General features: G+C 41.7%; 1 protein-coding gene across 1 annotated transcript; it reads right to left on the bottom strand.

Annotated features, from left to right (window-relative positions):
- Positions 1 to 11,537: 11,537 nt before the first annotated feature.
- LOC139250750 (probable G-protein coupled receptor 139) lies at positions 11,538 to 12,395 on the bottom strand. The gene has a single exon (XM_070873114.1). The coding sequence runs from the start codon at positions 12,393 to 12,395 to the stop codon at positions 11,538 to 11,540; it is 858 nt and encodes a 285-aa protein (XP_070729215.1).
- Between the last annotated feature and the right edge of the window lie 4,135 nt (positions 12,396 to 16,530).

Below are 16,530 nucleotides of genomic sequence, written 5' to 3'. Positions count from 1 at the left end.
ATAAATGTGAAGTTATCCGCTTTGGTAGGATAAACATAAGGACAAAGTATTATTTATCTGGTGATGGCTTGAAGACTGTCGATGTACAGAGGGAACTAAGTGTTCTTGTGCACCAGTCATTTAAAGCAAACATGCAGATGCAGCAGGCAGTTAGGAAGGCAAATGGTATGTTGGCATTCATTGCTAAAGGATTAGAGCACATGAGCAAGGATGTCTTACTAGATTTATACAAAGCCGTAGTGAGGCCGCACCTGGAGTATTGTGTGCAGTTTTGGTATCCTTAACTAAGAAAGCTATACGTGCCATAGAGGGAGTGCAGCGAAGTTTCACCAGACTGATTCATGGGATGGCAGGATTGTCGTATGAGGAGGGATTGAGTCGACCTGTATTCATTGGAGCGTAGAAGAATGATAGGTATCTCATTGAAACATATAATGTTCTGACGGGTTTGGATCGACTGGATGCGAAAAGGATATTTACCCTGGCTGGGAATTCTAAAACAATGGGTTACAGCCACAGGATACAGGGTAGGAAATTTAGAACTGAGCTGAGGAGAATTTCTTTCACTCAGAGGATGGTGAACCTGTGGAATTCTCTACCACAGAAGGCTGTGGAGACCAGTTCACTGAATATATTTAAGAGGGAGATAGATAGATATCTAGGAACAAAAGGCCTCAAGGGGTATGGGTAAAAAGTGGGATTATCGTGTTGAGATAGAGGATCAGCCATGATCATATTGAATGCAGGTGCAGACTCGAAGGGTCGAATGGTCTACTAATGCTCCTATTTGCTATGTTTCTATGTTTCTATATGTGAATGAATAATCAAAATCCTTTAGAATAATAAAGCTGCCTGAAATGATCTATTTTAGGAGAGTATCTATTGTGGAGCTAAGTGTTGATTTAGCAATAGAATGTGGGTGATTATGAGGTGGATTGGTGTGAACGGCACTATGACTCGAATTTCCTGATCTTTTAATTGCATTTACTACATTCCTTGCACACGTTGCTAAGCAGAATTACAAGCAAGGAATCTCAGGCCACCCAACAGTTTTAATGGGATATTTGATATTAAGGCTCCACAGCGAGAAAGGCTCCAAGTGGAAACCAGTAATGCCGCTGCTGAATGAGACTGAACGATTCATTTCTGAAGAAGTTAACACTTGCGTTACAGCTAACGAAAGATTTTGATTCAATGGCACTATCAACAAAGACAAGCTCCTCCAACTTCTGCATGCAGTTATTCACACGTGCTCTTGAGCGATTTAATAGATGGCAATCGAAAGTGGTTAACTTGCCAGCAATCGAGGAAATTTCCTCAAAATAGACTCAACATTTCATTACCCCAGACTGCTGTCAGTGTTATAATTAATACTGAGAATCCTTTGGTGTTGACTTATAGATAAACTCGGAATTTGCTTCACAACCCTTTTCTATACAACCACGTTAAGCAATTGTATCCATTAATGATGTACTGCTCGATGGATGGATAACTCTGATTCCATTTCTTCACAGTTTTTAAGCTCCCACGTACGAACCTGAACTTTAGGCTGTTTTTGGTAACCGTGAATCATCGTTTCGTACATGGCATGTGATCTGGCTTCTTCCTTGCTGGTTTGGCACGAAACAGTTAATGCACTCACTCAGCTGCTTGAGGAAAACCTAGTCAAGAGTTAGTAAATTTAAGTAATTTAGTCCGAGCTTGGTTAAATCTAAGATATTTTGCGAACCAAGTCAAACATTATTCATGCCTGGACCTACACTGGGTTGAATCACGACAGACATTTCCTCAATAAGAAGATAAAGGAGAGAAATAAGGATTCATCTGAATCCTGGGCATATATCTGTAAAGATACTAAAGCAAAACTTTCCAACTATGGATCATCAGTAATTTCGAAGATATTTGGATTCACATTACGGGAGGTGCCGTGTGTTTAATGCTTTCTGTGCGTCCCTTTCTCACAACAGAAGAAAAATTCTTTCGTTGTACTTCAATAGGATGCATATAACTGGATTGCCAGCTTTTCATTTGTTAAATTAGGGACAGACACCAAAGACTATCCACTTAAATGCTGTCAGGATACATATCGAACTGAAGAAAATAATGCAAAAATTCGATTCTTATTCTTGCCTCCTGAGCTGCAGTATATATAGTAACAGGAATACTCCTTTTAACGGTCTGTTTGTGATTTTCTTCGCTGAATTCAAGATAACTTGCTTGCTTCAATTTTTTTTAAATCATGATTGTCAAACTGCCACCATGGCACTTCATCAGTTTACCTCCATGTTTGTCTTTGTTACACACCAATGGAGATTGCAGTCTGTTTACAGCAAGGTAGGGTGCGATGTGTTCAAAACTGCAATGTGTGTTATTTGATACACGTTCGATAATATAATTTTCATTTTCAGTGGAAGCTAATAAGTTTGTTCCCAATGGTAATACAATAAATTACGTACAAAATGCAGTTAATCACTGAACTCAAATGTTCGGCCTGCTTCCCTCCCAACTACGAATTTCACATTTTGAACTTGGAGACCTTTATGAGTTATATTTATATTTATCTTTATAAGTCAATGCAACTGTGAATAATTTGAATAAAGGACTCATAACCTTAAACCTGACATTAGACGCCGTGTCGGTATGTTCCCTGCTGATGTTCGAAAGTAAGATTTCCTGTAATTTCTTCAAAACTGTAATTATGACCCGCTGGAATGTCTCTTGTTGAAATGTGTGAAATATAAATTGCAGCAGCATTCGTTCCATCATTAGCTTACCAGAAGTTACGCACAATCTAAATTACGTGAGACCACTTGTTGTAACAGAAATAATTCACTTGATTTGAATGGTGTCCCTCTGTTATTCAGGGAGCCACTCTCCAACAAAGGAAGATCTGGAACGGGCAAAGTGCGGATAGCTGTGGTACTATAATGTGGCAGAATGTTGCATCCCACAGCGATCCAGGGGAGCAGGGGGCATGCTGAGAAGGAGAGCGGAAAGATTGGAGCAAATCAATAGATGGAGAGAGCTCCACTTTTAATTCATCAAAATATCAATCATATTTTGTTTTCAGCTATTAACTATCGACCGGTGAAATGATATTAAGAGCGAATCGATAAAAGGGTTAAAGGAAGTGATTGATTCCTTTTCAAAGGTGAAATGGTGAACACACTTAAAATGTGTTTAATTAATAGTGAATTGTTGATTATACATAACAATTAAAGAATCATCAAAAACTGAGCAAGAATTTGAGCAAGGTAAGACTGAACTGTTCTGGACCGGAGGATTCGGGCAGGACGTTGCCATCAGCTTGTGAATGACCTGAAATTGCTAGACATGAATGGAAGCTGGAATAGCTCTCCATAGACCAGAGCATGTTCAGGAATATTTAATACTGCTGTGCAAAATAATTCGGGGTTTAAGTAAACATTGCTTCCAGAGGAAAAGTTCGTTAAACAGCGGACGTAGATTTAAGGTAATTGTCAAAAGAACCAGGGGGTAAGTTAGGAGATGTTTGGCAAGCAGTGATTTGTCATGATACGTAATTTACTGCCTAAAAGTTACGTGCATGCAAATTCAAAACAAAAATAAAGACTTCTGTTATATAAACTATTTCGCGAGATCAGGACGCCCTATAATGCATTACAGCCAATGAAATACCTTTAAAGTGGTATCCATTTTGTGATGTTGAAAAGGCGGCAGTCACTTTGTGCACAGCAGATCCACCAATCAGATACACAATGAGGTTCTGATAAATTGATTTCCTGATTTCGGTTGATGGATAAGTGTTGGCCACGACACTGCGGAGAACAACCCTGCCCACCTTTGAAATAATGCCACAGCATTTTCTTGTACTCCAGCGAGGACAGAAGTGGAATTGGTCACGTCACAACCAAAAGAAGGCACTTCCAATAGTGCAGCACACCCTCAGTATTACACTGAGTTGCCAGCATAGGTTTTGGGTTCACGTTTCTGTGCAGGGACTTTATCCCACGACCATCTGGTTCAGAAAGAGTGCTTCCATCGAGCCACTGCTGACAGCTTTATAAATAGTAACTTTCAAAAGGGTGTTAATTATATTTTGGCATAATAAAAGTTTTAGCAGCCATGATCTCAGTGAATGATGGAACAGGTTCAAGGGGCTAAAAGGCCGCCTCCTGTGCCCATGTTGCTATGTTTGATGGTGCTTGGGGAAGAGTAGGCTTAATGGACTAATTGCATGCCTATTTCAAAGAGCCGAAAGAAGCACGATAGGCCGAATGAGTTCCAACTGCGCTGTATGATTCTGTGCATTTTGTGTTGTGCGTAACCTTCCACAAATCCCTATCAAAGGAACGAAAGCTGTGGAAGCACATCTGCAATATGCTAATAAACCACCCTCTATCTGCATGCGACTCTGGCAGTGTAAGTACAATGAATCAATCCATTTAAAAAAGTATGAGAGGGAGCACAGAACCCTTAATTATATCGGTGTAATGTTATGGGTAAAGCCAAAGCTTCTTATGATTACAAGAAATTTAGCAGGCAGATTATAAGCTTTAAATAAGAATGCTTAAGTAGCTTCCGGAGTAGAGAACAGGTGAATCATCGAATGAGTCATTGTTCGAAAGGCATCGATAAGGCCAATTTCAAATATGATTCATTCACATAAAATCGGAATCTGGAAGTCAGGGGCACAGACCCCCCGAGATAAATTAATGGAGGCTTACAGGAGTGAAGACGCGACAGTGGCTGAAATAAATCTAGTATTTAAAATAAGGCCCGGAGAGATCTACTGGGCGAGCAGCTGGGAAAGGAGCAATGTCAACGGGAATTATATTAGTCTGAGGGATGGTGTGTCATCTTTAACTAACCTGCTGAAGTTTCTGAAACACATCAGCGATCTGTAGGACAGAGGAAGTGTGGTTGGGAAGAACCAGTCAGATTTTAACGAAGCTGTAGACAAGGATCCACATCTACAAAAGGTGAGGTATTATGGGATGGGGTGGAAGATCTCGCACTGCACAGAAAGCTTGTTGCAAAATGAAAATCGGTTATCGAAAAATGGGAACCTGTGATGTACGGGTGAGTAATGAATTTCTGGTATCATCCGTGTTGCCAGTTTTATTTTCAGGTCTTGATCAATAGAATCTCAACGGGAATAATGGTATCATAGAAACGGAAAACAATGAATATGATGCCAGCAGAGGTAACATTATGAAACCACAGACTTTTACAGGGCGCGCGGCGGACATTAGCCCTATTCTCCCTGTGCTGGGTTCTTCAATACAGCAATCAAATTCAATCCGCACTGTCCTCCTCTTTGTCTACAGCTGTTTACTTTATCTGCCTCAAATTTTCTTCCAATTTTCCCTTAACTATTCCGTGAAGCAAAACATTCCATGTTCCAGAACATATTTGCATAAAACAATGTCTGGTAACGTCTATGCTCATTCTCCTTTTGACCAATTTAAGATGATCACTATTTATCGCAAAAAAAACCAACGAGATGGAATGATCCCTCCCTCTTAACTCTGCCAACTGTTCAGAATGTTTAAAACCTCTATTAAATCCCTAAGCTGTCGATGCTCCAGTATAAATAGTTCCAATATTTTGCCTACCAACATCACTACATTTCTGATCCATGTCAATATCCTGGTGCATCTATACCGCCATGTCTTTCTGGATTTATTGGCTTTTCGGTCTTGAAGCTGGACGTGCTTTTCTAATTAAGCCGGCAGCAAAGCTTTGTAAAGATTCACCATCACCTGTTTATTGGTGTGATCAAATCGCGTGCTTATAAAATATACATTTCTGTTGCGTTTGTTGCAGATTTCTTCACCTGCAAGCACGTTTTCAATGAATTAGATATTTGGATCTCCAGTTCCCTGCTCACCCACACACTCCAGAGTCTTTCTAACGAGGGACTGCCTCCATTCCTTGGCTTTTCTCACAAATTTAGGCGAGATCATCGATGAACAAATTGCAAATGGGAATAAATTGTATCAGGGAACAAGGAAATGGCAGAGGCATTGAACAAATATTTTGAAATGGCTTCACAGTAGTAGACACAAAAAGTCTAACAAACAGAGTGGTGAAGCACAGAGCTAAGGAGAGTCTGTAACTTAACATAATTAATGTCAGTAGAGGAAAAGTACTCGAGAAATAATTGGGACTAAACACTGAAAAATCCACTTCAATTGAAGGCTCCATCCTTGGATTCTAAAAGGAGGTGGCTGCAGAGAGAGTGGATGAATTGGTTGTGATCTTCCAAAATTCCTAGATATGAGGTCCATCCCAGCGAATTTGAAGGTAGCAAATGTAACCCTGCTATTCAAGAAAGGAAGGAGAGAGATAATAGGGAACGACAGGCCAGTTAGCCTAATATTAGTCGTCGGTAATTCGGTAATTACAAAATCAGAATATGATTTTGCAGATGTAGCATAGTTTTATAAAAAGCAACTCTTGTTTACAAACATTTATTAACATTTGAAAACAAAAGGAATTGGATAAGGTGGCAGATAAAAGGCTGTTACGCAAGATAACGTCCCATGGAGTTGTGTGAAATGTAATTGTTTCATTAAGGGACTGGTGAAAAAGACAGACAACAGAGAGTCGGAAATGCAAGTCATTTTCAGATTGGCATGCTGTAACCGGTGGGTTGCCACACCGATCATTGTTTGGGTCCCAGCAATTTACAATGTAATATATGAAGGGACCGAATCCAATGCATCGAAGTCTGCTGACTATACAGGACGAAGTGGAAAGGTACAATGTGAGGCGTCCGCAATGAGCCTGCAAAATGTTTCCAGACAGATTAAGTGAGTCGGCAGTGAATTGGCAGATCGAGTATAGCTTGTGCAAAGCTGAAGTTATTCACTTTGCAATAAGAGCAGAAAAACAGAATGTTTATTAAATGTTGAGAAACTCTTAAATTGTGTTATTCCGAAAGATGTATGTGTCGTAGTACAAGAAACACAGAGAGTTTGCATGCAAGTACATCAAGCAATTAGAATGGCGAATTGCATGCTGGCACTTATTGCGAGAGGGTTCGAGAACAAATGTTAGGCAACATTTCTACAATTGTACCGGGATCTGATGAGACCACACACTGTGTATAATTTTGGTCTCCTTATTTAAGGAAGGGAATACTTGTCTTAGAGGCGGTGCAACGAATGTATGGAGATCAGGTAGGAAATTAAGTTAAGTTCGACGATCAGCCCTGAACTTGTTGAATATCGCAGCAGGCTACGAATGCTACTGCTGCTCCTAATTCTTCAGTTCTTATGTCCATAATAAGATGCTAATTATCAAAGATTCCTTCTGTAAATATTCAATCAAACACAGGAATACTTAAGCATTAGTTTGATCTTATGTGAATATCTGGTAGCATTTTACAGATAGATGCATAGACACATACAACATAGGTGCAGGAGTAGGCCATTCACCCCTTGGAGCCTGCACCACCATTCCATAAGAACATGGCTGATCATTCCCTCAGTACCCCTTTCCTGCTTTCTGTCCATACTCCTTGATCCCCTTAGCCGTAAGGGCCATATCTAACTCACTCCTAAATATATCCAATGAACTGGCATCAACAACACTCTGCAGCAGGGAATTCCACAGGTTAACAACTCTCTAAGTGAATAAGTTTCTCCTCATTTCAGTCCTAATTCGCCGACTCTTATCCAAAGACAGTGTCCCCTGGTTCTGGACTTGCACAACATCGGGAACAATCTCCCTGCATCGAACGTGTCCTGTCGCCTCAGAATGTTATATGTTTCAATGAATCTCCTCTCATCCTTCTAAACTCCAATCTATAAAGGCCTAGTTGATTCGGTCTCTCCTCATAAGTCAGTCCAGCCATCCCGGGAATCATTCTGGTGAAACTTCGTTGCACTCCCTCAATAGCAAGAACGTCCTTCCTCAGATTAGGTGATCAAAACTGAACAGAATATTCCAGGTGAGGCCTCACCAAGGTCCTGTACAACTGCAGTAAGACCTCCCTGTTCCTATACTCAAATACCCTAGCAATGAAGGCCAACATACCATTTGCTTTCTTTGCCGCCTGCTGTACCTGTATGCAAATTTCAATGACTGATAAGCCATGACACCCAGGTCTCATTGCACCTCCGCTTTTCCTAATCTGCCACTATTCAGATAATATTCTGTCTACGCGATTTTGCACCCAAAGTGGATAACCTCATATTTATCCACATTACACTGGATCTGCCATGCATTTGCCCACTAACCTAACTTGGAGATATTACAGTCAATTCCTTCATCCAAATCATTGATGTGTATTGTGAAGAGCTGGGGTTCCAGTACTGAGCCCGGCAGCACTCCACTAAAAATGATCCGTTTATCCTGACTCTCTGCTTCCAGTCTGCCGACTAGTTCTCTGTCCACGTCAGTATATTACTCCCAGTACCATGTGCTTTGATTTTGCACACAGGTCTCTTACGTGGGATCTTGTCAAAGGCCTTTTGAAAGTACAAATACACCACATCCACTGGTTCTCCCGTGTGCACTCTACGAGTTACATCCTCAAAAATTTCCAGAATATTTGTCAAGTATGATTTCCCTTTCATAAATTCATGCTGACTTGGTCCGATCCTGTCACTGCTTTCCAAATGCGCTGCTCTTTCATCTTAACAATTGATTCCAACATTTTCCTCACCACTGATGTCAGGCTAACCGCTCTGTAATCACCCGCTTTCTCTCTCCCACTTTTAAAAACAGTGGTGTTGCATTAGCTACCCACCAGTCCATAGGAACTGATCCCGAGTCGATAGACTGTCGAAAAATGATCACCAATGCATCCATTATTTTTAGTGCCCTTTCCTTAACTAATCTGGGATGCAGACTATCAGGCCTTGGGATTTATCGGCATTCAATCCAACCAACTTCCCGAACAAAATTTCCTGCCTAATAAGGATATCCTTCAGATCCTCGTTCTCACTAGACCCTCGGTCCCCGAGTACTTCCGGAAGGTTATTTGTATCTTCCTTCGTGAAGACAGAACCAAAGTATGTGTTCAATTGGTCTACCATTTCTTGTTCCCCATTATAAATTAACCTGAATCCGATTGCAAGTGACCTACATTTGTCTTCACTAATCTTTTTCTCTTCACATATCTAAGAAGATTTTGCAGTCAGTTTTTATGTTCCCGGCAAGCTTCTTCTCATACTCTATTTTCCCCGTCTTAATTAAATCCTTTTCCTCCTCTGCTGAATTCTAAATTTCTCCCAGTCCTCAGGTTTGCTGTTTTGTCTGGCCAATTTACATGCCTCTTCCTTGGATTTAACACTAACCTTAATTTCCCTTGTTAGCCACGGTTGAGCCACCTTCCCCGTTTCATTTTTACTCCAGGCAGGGATGTAACAATTGCTGAAGTTCATCCATGTGATCTTTAAATGTTTGCCAATGCCTATCCACCGTCAAAACTTTAAGTATTATTTGCCAGTCTATTCTAGCGAATTCACCCCTCAAACCAACGAAGTTACCTTTCCTTAAGTTAGTTTCTGAATTAAATGTGTCACTCTCCATCCTAATAATGAATTCTACCATGTTATGGTCACTCTATCCCAAGGGATCTCACACAACAAGATTTATGATAAGTCCTTTCTCATTACATATCTCCCAATCTAGGATGGCCAGCTCCCTGGTTGGTTCCTCGATATATTGGTCTCGCAAACCATTCCTAATACACTCCAGACAATCGCCCTCCACCGCATTGCTACCAGTTTGGTTAGCCCTATCAATATGTAGATAAAGGTCACCCATTCTAACTGTTGTATCTTTATTGCATGCATCCCTAATTTCTTGTTTGATGATGTCCCCGTCCTTACCAATACTGTTTATTGGTCTGTACTCAACTTCCACTAGCATTTTCTGCCCCTTGGTATCCCGCAGCTCCAACCATACCGATTCCACATCATCCAAGCTAATGTCCTTTCTTACTATTGCATTAATTTCCTCTTTAACCAGAAATTCCACCCCGCCTCCTTTCTTTTCTGTCCATCCTTCCTAAATGTTGAATATCCTTGGATGTTGAAATCACAGCCTTGGTCACCCTGGAGCCATGTCTCAGTGATGCCAAATACATCATACCCATTAACTGTTATCTGCGCAGTTAATTCGTCCAAGTTATTCCGAATACACCTCGCATTTAGGCACAGAGCCGTCAAGCTTGTCTTTCTGACACCCTTTACCCCTTTAGAATTTTCCTGTAATGTGGCCCTTTTTACTTTTTGCCTTCGGTTTCTATGCCCTCCAATTTTACTTTTCTTCTTTCTATCTTTTGCTTCTGCCCCCATTCTACTTCCCTCTGTCTCCCTGCATATGTTCCAATCCCCCTGCAATATTTGTTGAACTCCTCCCCAACAGCACTAGCAAACAATCCCCCCAGGACATTGGTTCTGGTCCTTCGCAGGTGCAGACCGTCCGGTTTCTATTGGTCCCACCTCCCCCAGAAGCGGTTACAATATCCCAGTAATTTGAATCCCTCCCTGCTGCACCACTGCTCAAGCCACGTATTCATCTGAGCTATCCTGCAATTCCTACTTTGACTCACACGTGGCACAGGTAGTAATTCTGAGATTACTACTTCTGAGATCCTATTTTTAATTTAGCTCCTAGCTCCTTAAAATATTCTTCTTGGAACTCATCCCATTTTTTACCTATATCGTTGGTACCTATATGCACAACGACAACTGGCTGTTCACCCTCCTTTTTCAGAATGACCTGCACTCGCTCCGAGACAACCTTGACCCATGCACCAGGGAGGCAATATACCATCCTGGAGTCTCGGTTGCAGCCGCAGAAACGTCTTACTATTCCCCTTAAAATTGAATCCCCTATCACTGTAACTTGCAACAATTGTAAAAGCTATGAATATTAAATCAAGCATTCATTTTAAATTCCTTTATTAATTAGGAGAGCATACTCCAGGTTTGCGCTGAGTGACAGACACCATTCAATTCACAATCTAGATAATAAGTCAGTATCTGGGACAAAATACATGAAGGTTCACATCGATGAGCCGAATTCCGCTTGTTTGCTCCATTCAAACACTGATCAGGTGTAAAGAGTTCGCACTAATGTCAATGGGGAATGGTGTCTGACAGAGAGACCGCACCTGCAATATTCTCATCAAAATTCCTGGAAAGTTATCATTATCTGCGATCTCTAGACCTTTGAATGTTGTGCTATGGAATAAAACTTTACTGATGATATTTAAGTGGCGCGGCTAAACCCAATATGTGCAGTGCAAGTTGGATTCCTCTGTTGTCCACATGTCTGTCTCCATTGCTGAAACGCACCGTTTGTGTCTTTCATCTCAGAAATTGAAATGTGCTAAATTTGCAGCAATAGGATAGGTTTACTTACCAACAATCGATAGCAAAGCAAATTTTTATCAGGGGGATATCAAATGCATTTTATAAAATCGAGGTCATGTTTAGATAGGAACTCACCCATATTTCAAATTAGCAGAAAGAAGGAGGCTCTAGAGTGGAAAAGGAGTTGAAACTGAGATTCAGCTCAGCAGAAGCCTGCAGTTAACTTGAATCTTTTAATTCTCGTTTTCTAACTAATCTCAGAATCAGTGTCCAGGGAGATGTCAGCACCATCTTCAGTTCTTCTCTGAATTTCGTCTGGGCCGCTGCATAAATGCACGGGTTTAGACAGGAACTCAGAAGTTTCAGCATAGCTCCGGTTTCAGTGGCAATATATCCAGGGTCTCTGCGGTTACCTCGGTAATAACTTGTGTTTGTCAGTCTGGTAGTTACCAAACTCACGGTAGTTGTCAGCCACAACAACATAAAACTGCCCGATATAGCGAAGAGTAAAATGATAGATTTCCTTCTGCTCTCTGTCTCTGGATCACAATAATTCTCAATCCTGTTGCCCTGGAGTCCCCTGCGGGCTCTGTTCGCCTCTAAAATACGTCTGACTGTGAAACAATTTAACAATGCAATTAAAGTAAAAGGAAGCCAAGCGCCCCAGGCGCTGTAAAACCAGACGTACGCTATACCTAGAGGCGAGGTAAAAAAAACAAAACTGGACCGGCAGCCCCACTGCACCTTGTTAATTAGTTGTTCAGATTCGAAAGCAAACAAAACAGGGATGTTGTTTAAAAAAGTTAGGATGGCGAACGTTGTTATAACCACGGCTGCAGTTCTCTTGGTGCAATACTTTGATATAAACTTCTGGCAGCAGATAACCACAAATCGGTCAAATGTGAAGGAGACGGTGAACCAAACAGACAAATGGACGGTGATAGCAGTCATGTAGATTAGGAATATACAGACGGGCGTTTGTGCCAGGAATGAAAGTGGAAAGTGATAACTGAAAATATTATAAAGTATTACATTGATGATCATGATCAGTAGATCTGCTGTTGCCATGGCAACCATGTAGACAGAGATACACTTGGAAAGGCCGCAGTTTCCTCGGGAGAGAATCAGAATTGTCACCAAGTTCGCTGCAAGAAAGAGAGAGGAGAGAAATAATGTTAGGGTGTCTGATTGAAATTTGAATGTAGTTACCTGAAGGGAGCATTTTACTCCATTCAGTGCGATTATCAACACGGATCAATGTGAGAGCAGGATTAAGGTTGGAGCCGATACCAGGGAAACCATGTCACATATGTTAATGAGCTGCTGCAACACTCAATCTGCACGGAGTGATAAGACGCTCCGGAGATCCGCTAAAATCCTCGTGTTAACCTTTCAAATAACATTGTAACTTCAGTACAGTTATTGGATGAAGGGAACAGCGGAAAGAGCAGAAACATGGATCACAACATGGTTGCAGTCACTACCGACTGGGTAATGCTTACATGCGGGAAACATGTTTTCATATCCAACAGGCGGCATGAACAGGGAGACAGTTAACAATGATTAGCAACAAAGAATTTACAATAGCTCACCAAGAACACCGCCATTTGCGAGAATCGGGTAGTAAATCTCCTTTATCAGTAGAATAGTTGGCCGCGCCATTTCGTGTGAGATTCGATAAACTCTTTCAGAGCTGAAAGATTCTGACTGGCGCATGGCTGAGGCAAATGAAGGGATCTTATATTTATCAACACACCAGTCCACCAGCGAGTTAATTAGGTTAACTCATATTTAGCATTATTTACAGTCAGTTAACAAATAGACTCAATTAAGTTGTTTTTCTTGTCTTAGACTGCACCTTAAGAAGACTATGTGAAATTGTTATTGAAGAGTTTAACAAATGCACAATTAAAAGATTATTTACAAGTGGAAAGTGAAATCTCCCAGGAATAGTGCTGACTACACGCCTGGTGAGGGAAGCTCCCCTTATACTGATCGCCATGACTCTGTCCATGATTCACTTCTAGTGCACCATGCCCTCTAGAACAAGCAATGAAAAACGTCCTGCAAAACTGGTGTTGAGCAGTCCAGCCACATTAGTAGTGTCTTTATTTTTCCAGTAAGACATGTACACTCAACTTATATTAGATGTCACCGTATTCCACCAGAACTACTGGCAACAATACACCGACCGAGAAGTGTCTGTGCTTCTCAAGTACGAGCAGCATGCCTATATTTGAACATGCTTCTATTGTAAAAGCGGTAACAGTAAACTAACAGTACTATTGGCAGTGCTCCTTTGGTACGAGTGCCACCACTCCACTGACACTAGATGTGTACAATCTCCTCCTGCATAAGTGGTTCATCTACACTTACACTACAGGTGATCATTGTCTTCAGTGCTATTGGTAGTCTATTATTAACCCAGACGTGGCCGTGTTTCTCCAGTGCTAGTGCGACGTGCACATATCACTAGAGTTCATCGTTCTACTCCAGTAGAAATGGTATTTCTAAAATTACACTAGTGGTGACCGTGCTTCTCCTGTTACAGTTGTAACCCTACACTTACACTACAGCTATGCTTATTCCGAGAGTAATAGTGGTATCACTACTTTAACACTAGTCACACCCATAAAATTACCATAGAGTAGATCGGGCTCCTCTGGTGCCAGTGGTAACCTACACTTACACGAGCTGTGAATGCGCCCCTCTTTCACAATTAGTGACTATAAACCGACTCCTGTACGAGTGGCACCAACACTTACATTAGAAGTGACAGTGCTGCTCCGTTCTTACTCGCATGCTAGAAGTTAGACGAGAGGAAGCTTGCAGGGAACATTAAAATCGACTGCAAAAGCTTCTATAGATATAAAAGAGAAAAAGGTTAGTAAAGACAAATGTACGTCCCCTGCAGTCAGAATCAGGGGAAGTCATAACTGGGAACAAAGAAATGTCAGACCAATTGAACAAGTACTTTCGTTCGGTAGTCACAAAGGAGGACACAAACAACCTTCCGGTATAAAAGGAGTCAGAGGGTCTAGAAAGAAGGAGGAACTGAGAGAAATTCTTATTAGTCGGGAAATTGTGTTGGGGAAATTGATGGGTTTGAAGGCCGATAAATCCCCAGTGCCTGACGGTCTGCATCCCAGAGTACTTAAGGAGGTGGCTTTGGAAATAGCGGATGCATTGACAGTGATTTTCCAACATTCCACAGACTCTGGATCAGTTCATATCGAGTGGAGGGTATCCAATGTAACCCCACTCTTTAAAAAAGGAGGGAGAGAGAAAACAGGGCATTATAGACCGATCTGCCTGTTATCGGTAGTGGGTCAAATGATGGAAGCAATTATTAAGGATGTCATAGCAGCGCATTTGCAAAGAGGTGACATGATAGGTCCACGTCAGCATGGATTTGTGAAAGGAAATTCATGCTTGAAATATGTTGAATAATTTTTTGAGGATGTTTGCAGTAGAGTGGACAAGGGAGCACCAGTTTATGTGGTCTTTTAGGACTTTCAGAAGGCTTTCGACAAGGCCCCACACAAGAGATTAATGTGCAAATTTAAAACACATATAATTGGGGGTAGTGTGCTGACGTGGATCGAGAACTGGTTGGCAGACAGGAAGCAAAGAGTCGGAGTAATTGGGTACTTTTCAGAATGGCAGTCAGTGACTAGTGCGGTACCGCAAGGTTCGGTGCTGGGCCCCCAACTGTTTTCACTGTGATTTAGACGAGGGGATTAAATGTATTATCTCCAAATTTGCGGATGACACTAAGTTGGGTGGCAGTGTGAGCTGCGAGGAGGATGCTATGAGGCTGCAGAGTGATTGGATAAGTTAGGTGAGTGGGCAAATGCATGGCAGATGAAGTATAATGTGGAAAAATGTGAGGTTATCCACTTAGGTGGTAAAAACAGAGAGACAGATTATTATCTGAATGCTGATAGATTAGGAAAAGTGGAGGTGCAACGAGACCTGGGTGTCATGGTACATCAGTCATTGAACGTTGGCATGCAGGTACAGCATGCGGTTAAAAAAGCAAATAACATGTTGGCGTTCATAGCGAGGTGATTTGAGTACAGGAGCAGGGACGTGTTACTACAGCTGTACAGGGCCTTGGTGAGGCCACACCTGGAGCATTGTGTAAAGTTTTGGTCTCCTATCCTGAGGAAGGACATTCTTGCTATTGAGAGAGTGCAGCGAAGGTTCACCAGACTGATTCTCGGGATGGCGGGACTGACATATCAAGAAAAACTTGATCAACTGGGCTTGTATTCACTGGAGTTCAGAAGAATGAGAGGGGATCTCATAGAAACGATTAAAATTATGCCGTGTTTAGACAGGTTAGATGCAGTACGATTGTTCCCAATGTTGGGGAAGTCCAGAACCAGGGGTCGCAGTCCATGGATAAGGGGTAAGCGATTTAGGATCAAGATGAGGAGAAACTTCTTCACCCTGAGAGTGGTGAACCTTGTGGAATTCTCTACCACAGAAAGTTGTTGAGGCCAATTCACTCAATATATTCGAAAACGAGTTAGATGTAATCGTTACTACTAGGGGGATTAAGGGGTATGGCGAGAAAGCAGGACTGGGTTATTGAAGTTGCATGTTCAGCCACGAACTGATTGAATGTCGGTGCAGGCTCGAAGGGCCGAATGGCCTACTCTTGCACCTATTTTCTATGTTTCTATGTATCTATGATACTCCCACAGTGCTTGTGGGGAGCGAAATCCAGGATTTTGACCCAGTGACGATCAAGCAAAGGCGATATATGTCAGCAATGTGTGTGATTTGGAGGGGAAATTGGAGGTGTTGGTTTACCCTTACGCCTGCTGGCCTTGTTCTCCTAGATGACAGAGTACTCATGTTTCAGATGTGCTTTCGCAAATGTCTTGGCGAGTTGCTGCAGTGCATCTTGTACAAGCCACGGTGCACCAGTGGTGGAGGGAGTTATTTTTAAGGTGTTGAATGAGTTTCAATCAAACGGGCTTCTTAGTCCTCAATGATGCCGAGCTTCTTGCTCTCTTCCAGGCAAGTGGAGTCTATTCTATCAAACTATTGATTTGTGCTTTGCAGATGGTAGAAAGGATTTGACGATTCAGATGGTGAGATGCAGAATGCTTAGCCTCCCCATCATCATAGGCGGTCGCTCGAACGAGGATGACTTGCTTCCACATGGATTCACAGATGTTTCAATGAAGGACTCGATATT

This window comes from Pristiophorus japonicus, unplaced genomic scaffold (genome assembly GCF_044704955.1).
Source record: "Pristiophorus japonicus isolate sPriJap1 unplaced genomic scaffold, sPriJap1.hap1 HAP1_SCAFFOLD_42, whole genome shotgun sequence".
NCBI lineage: Eukaryota > Metazoa > Chordata > Chondrichthyes > Pristiophoridae > Pristiophorus > Pristiophorus japonicus.
Note: the sequence above shows the minus strand (reverse complement) of the source record. Positions and strands in the feature narration are given on the sequence as shown.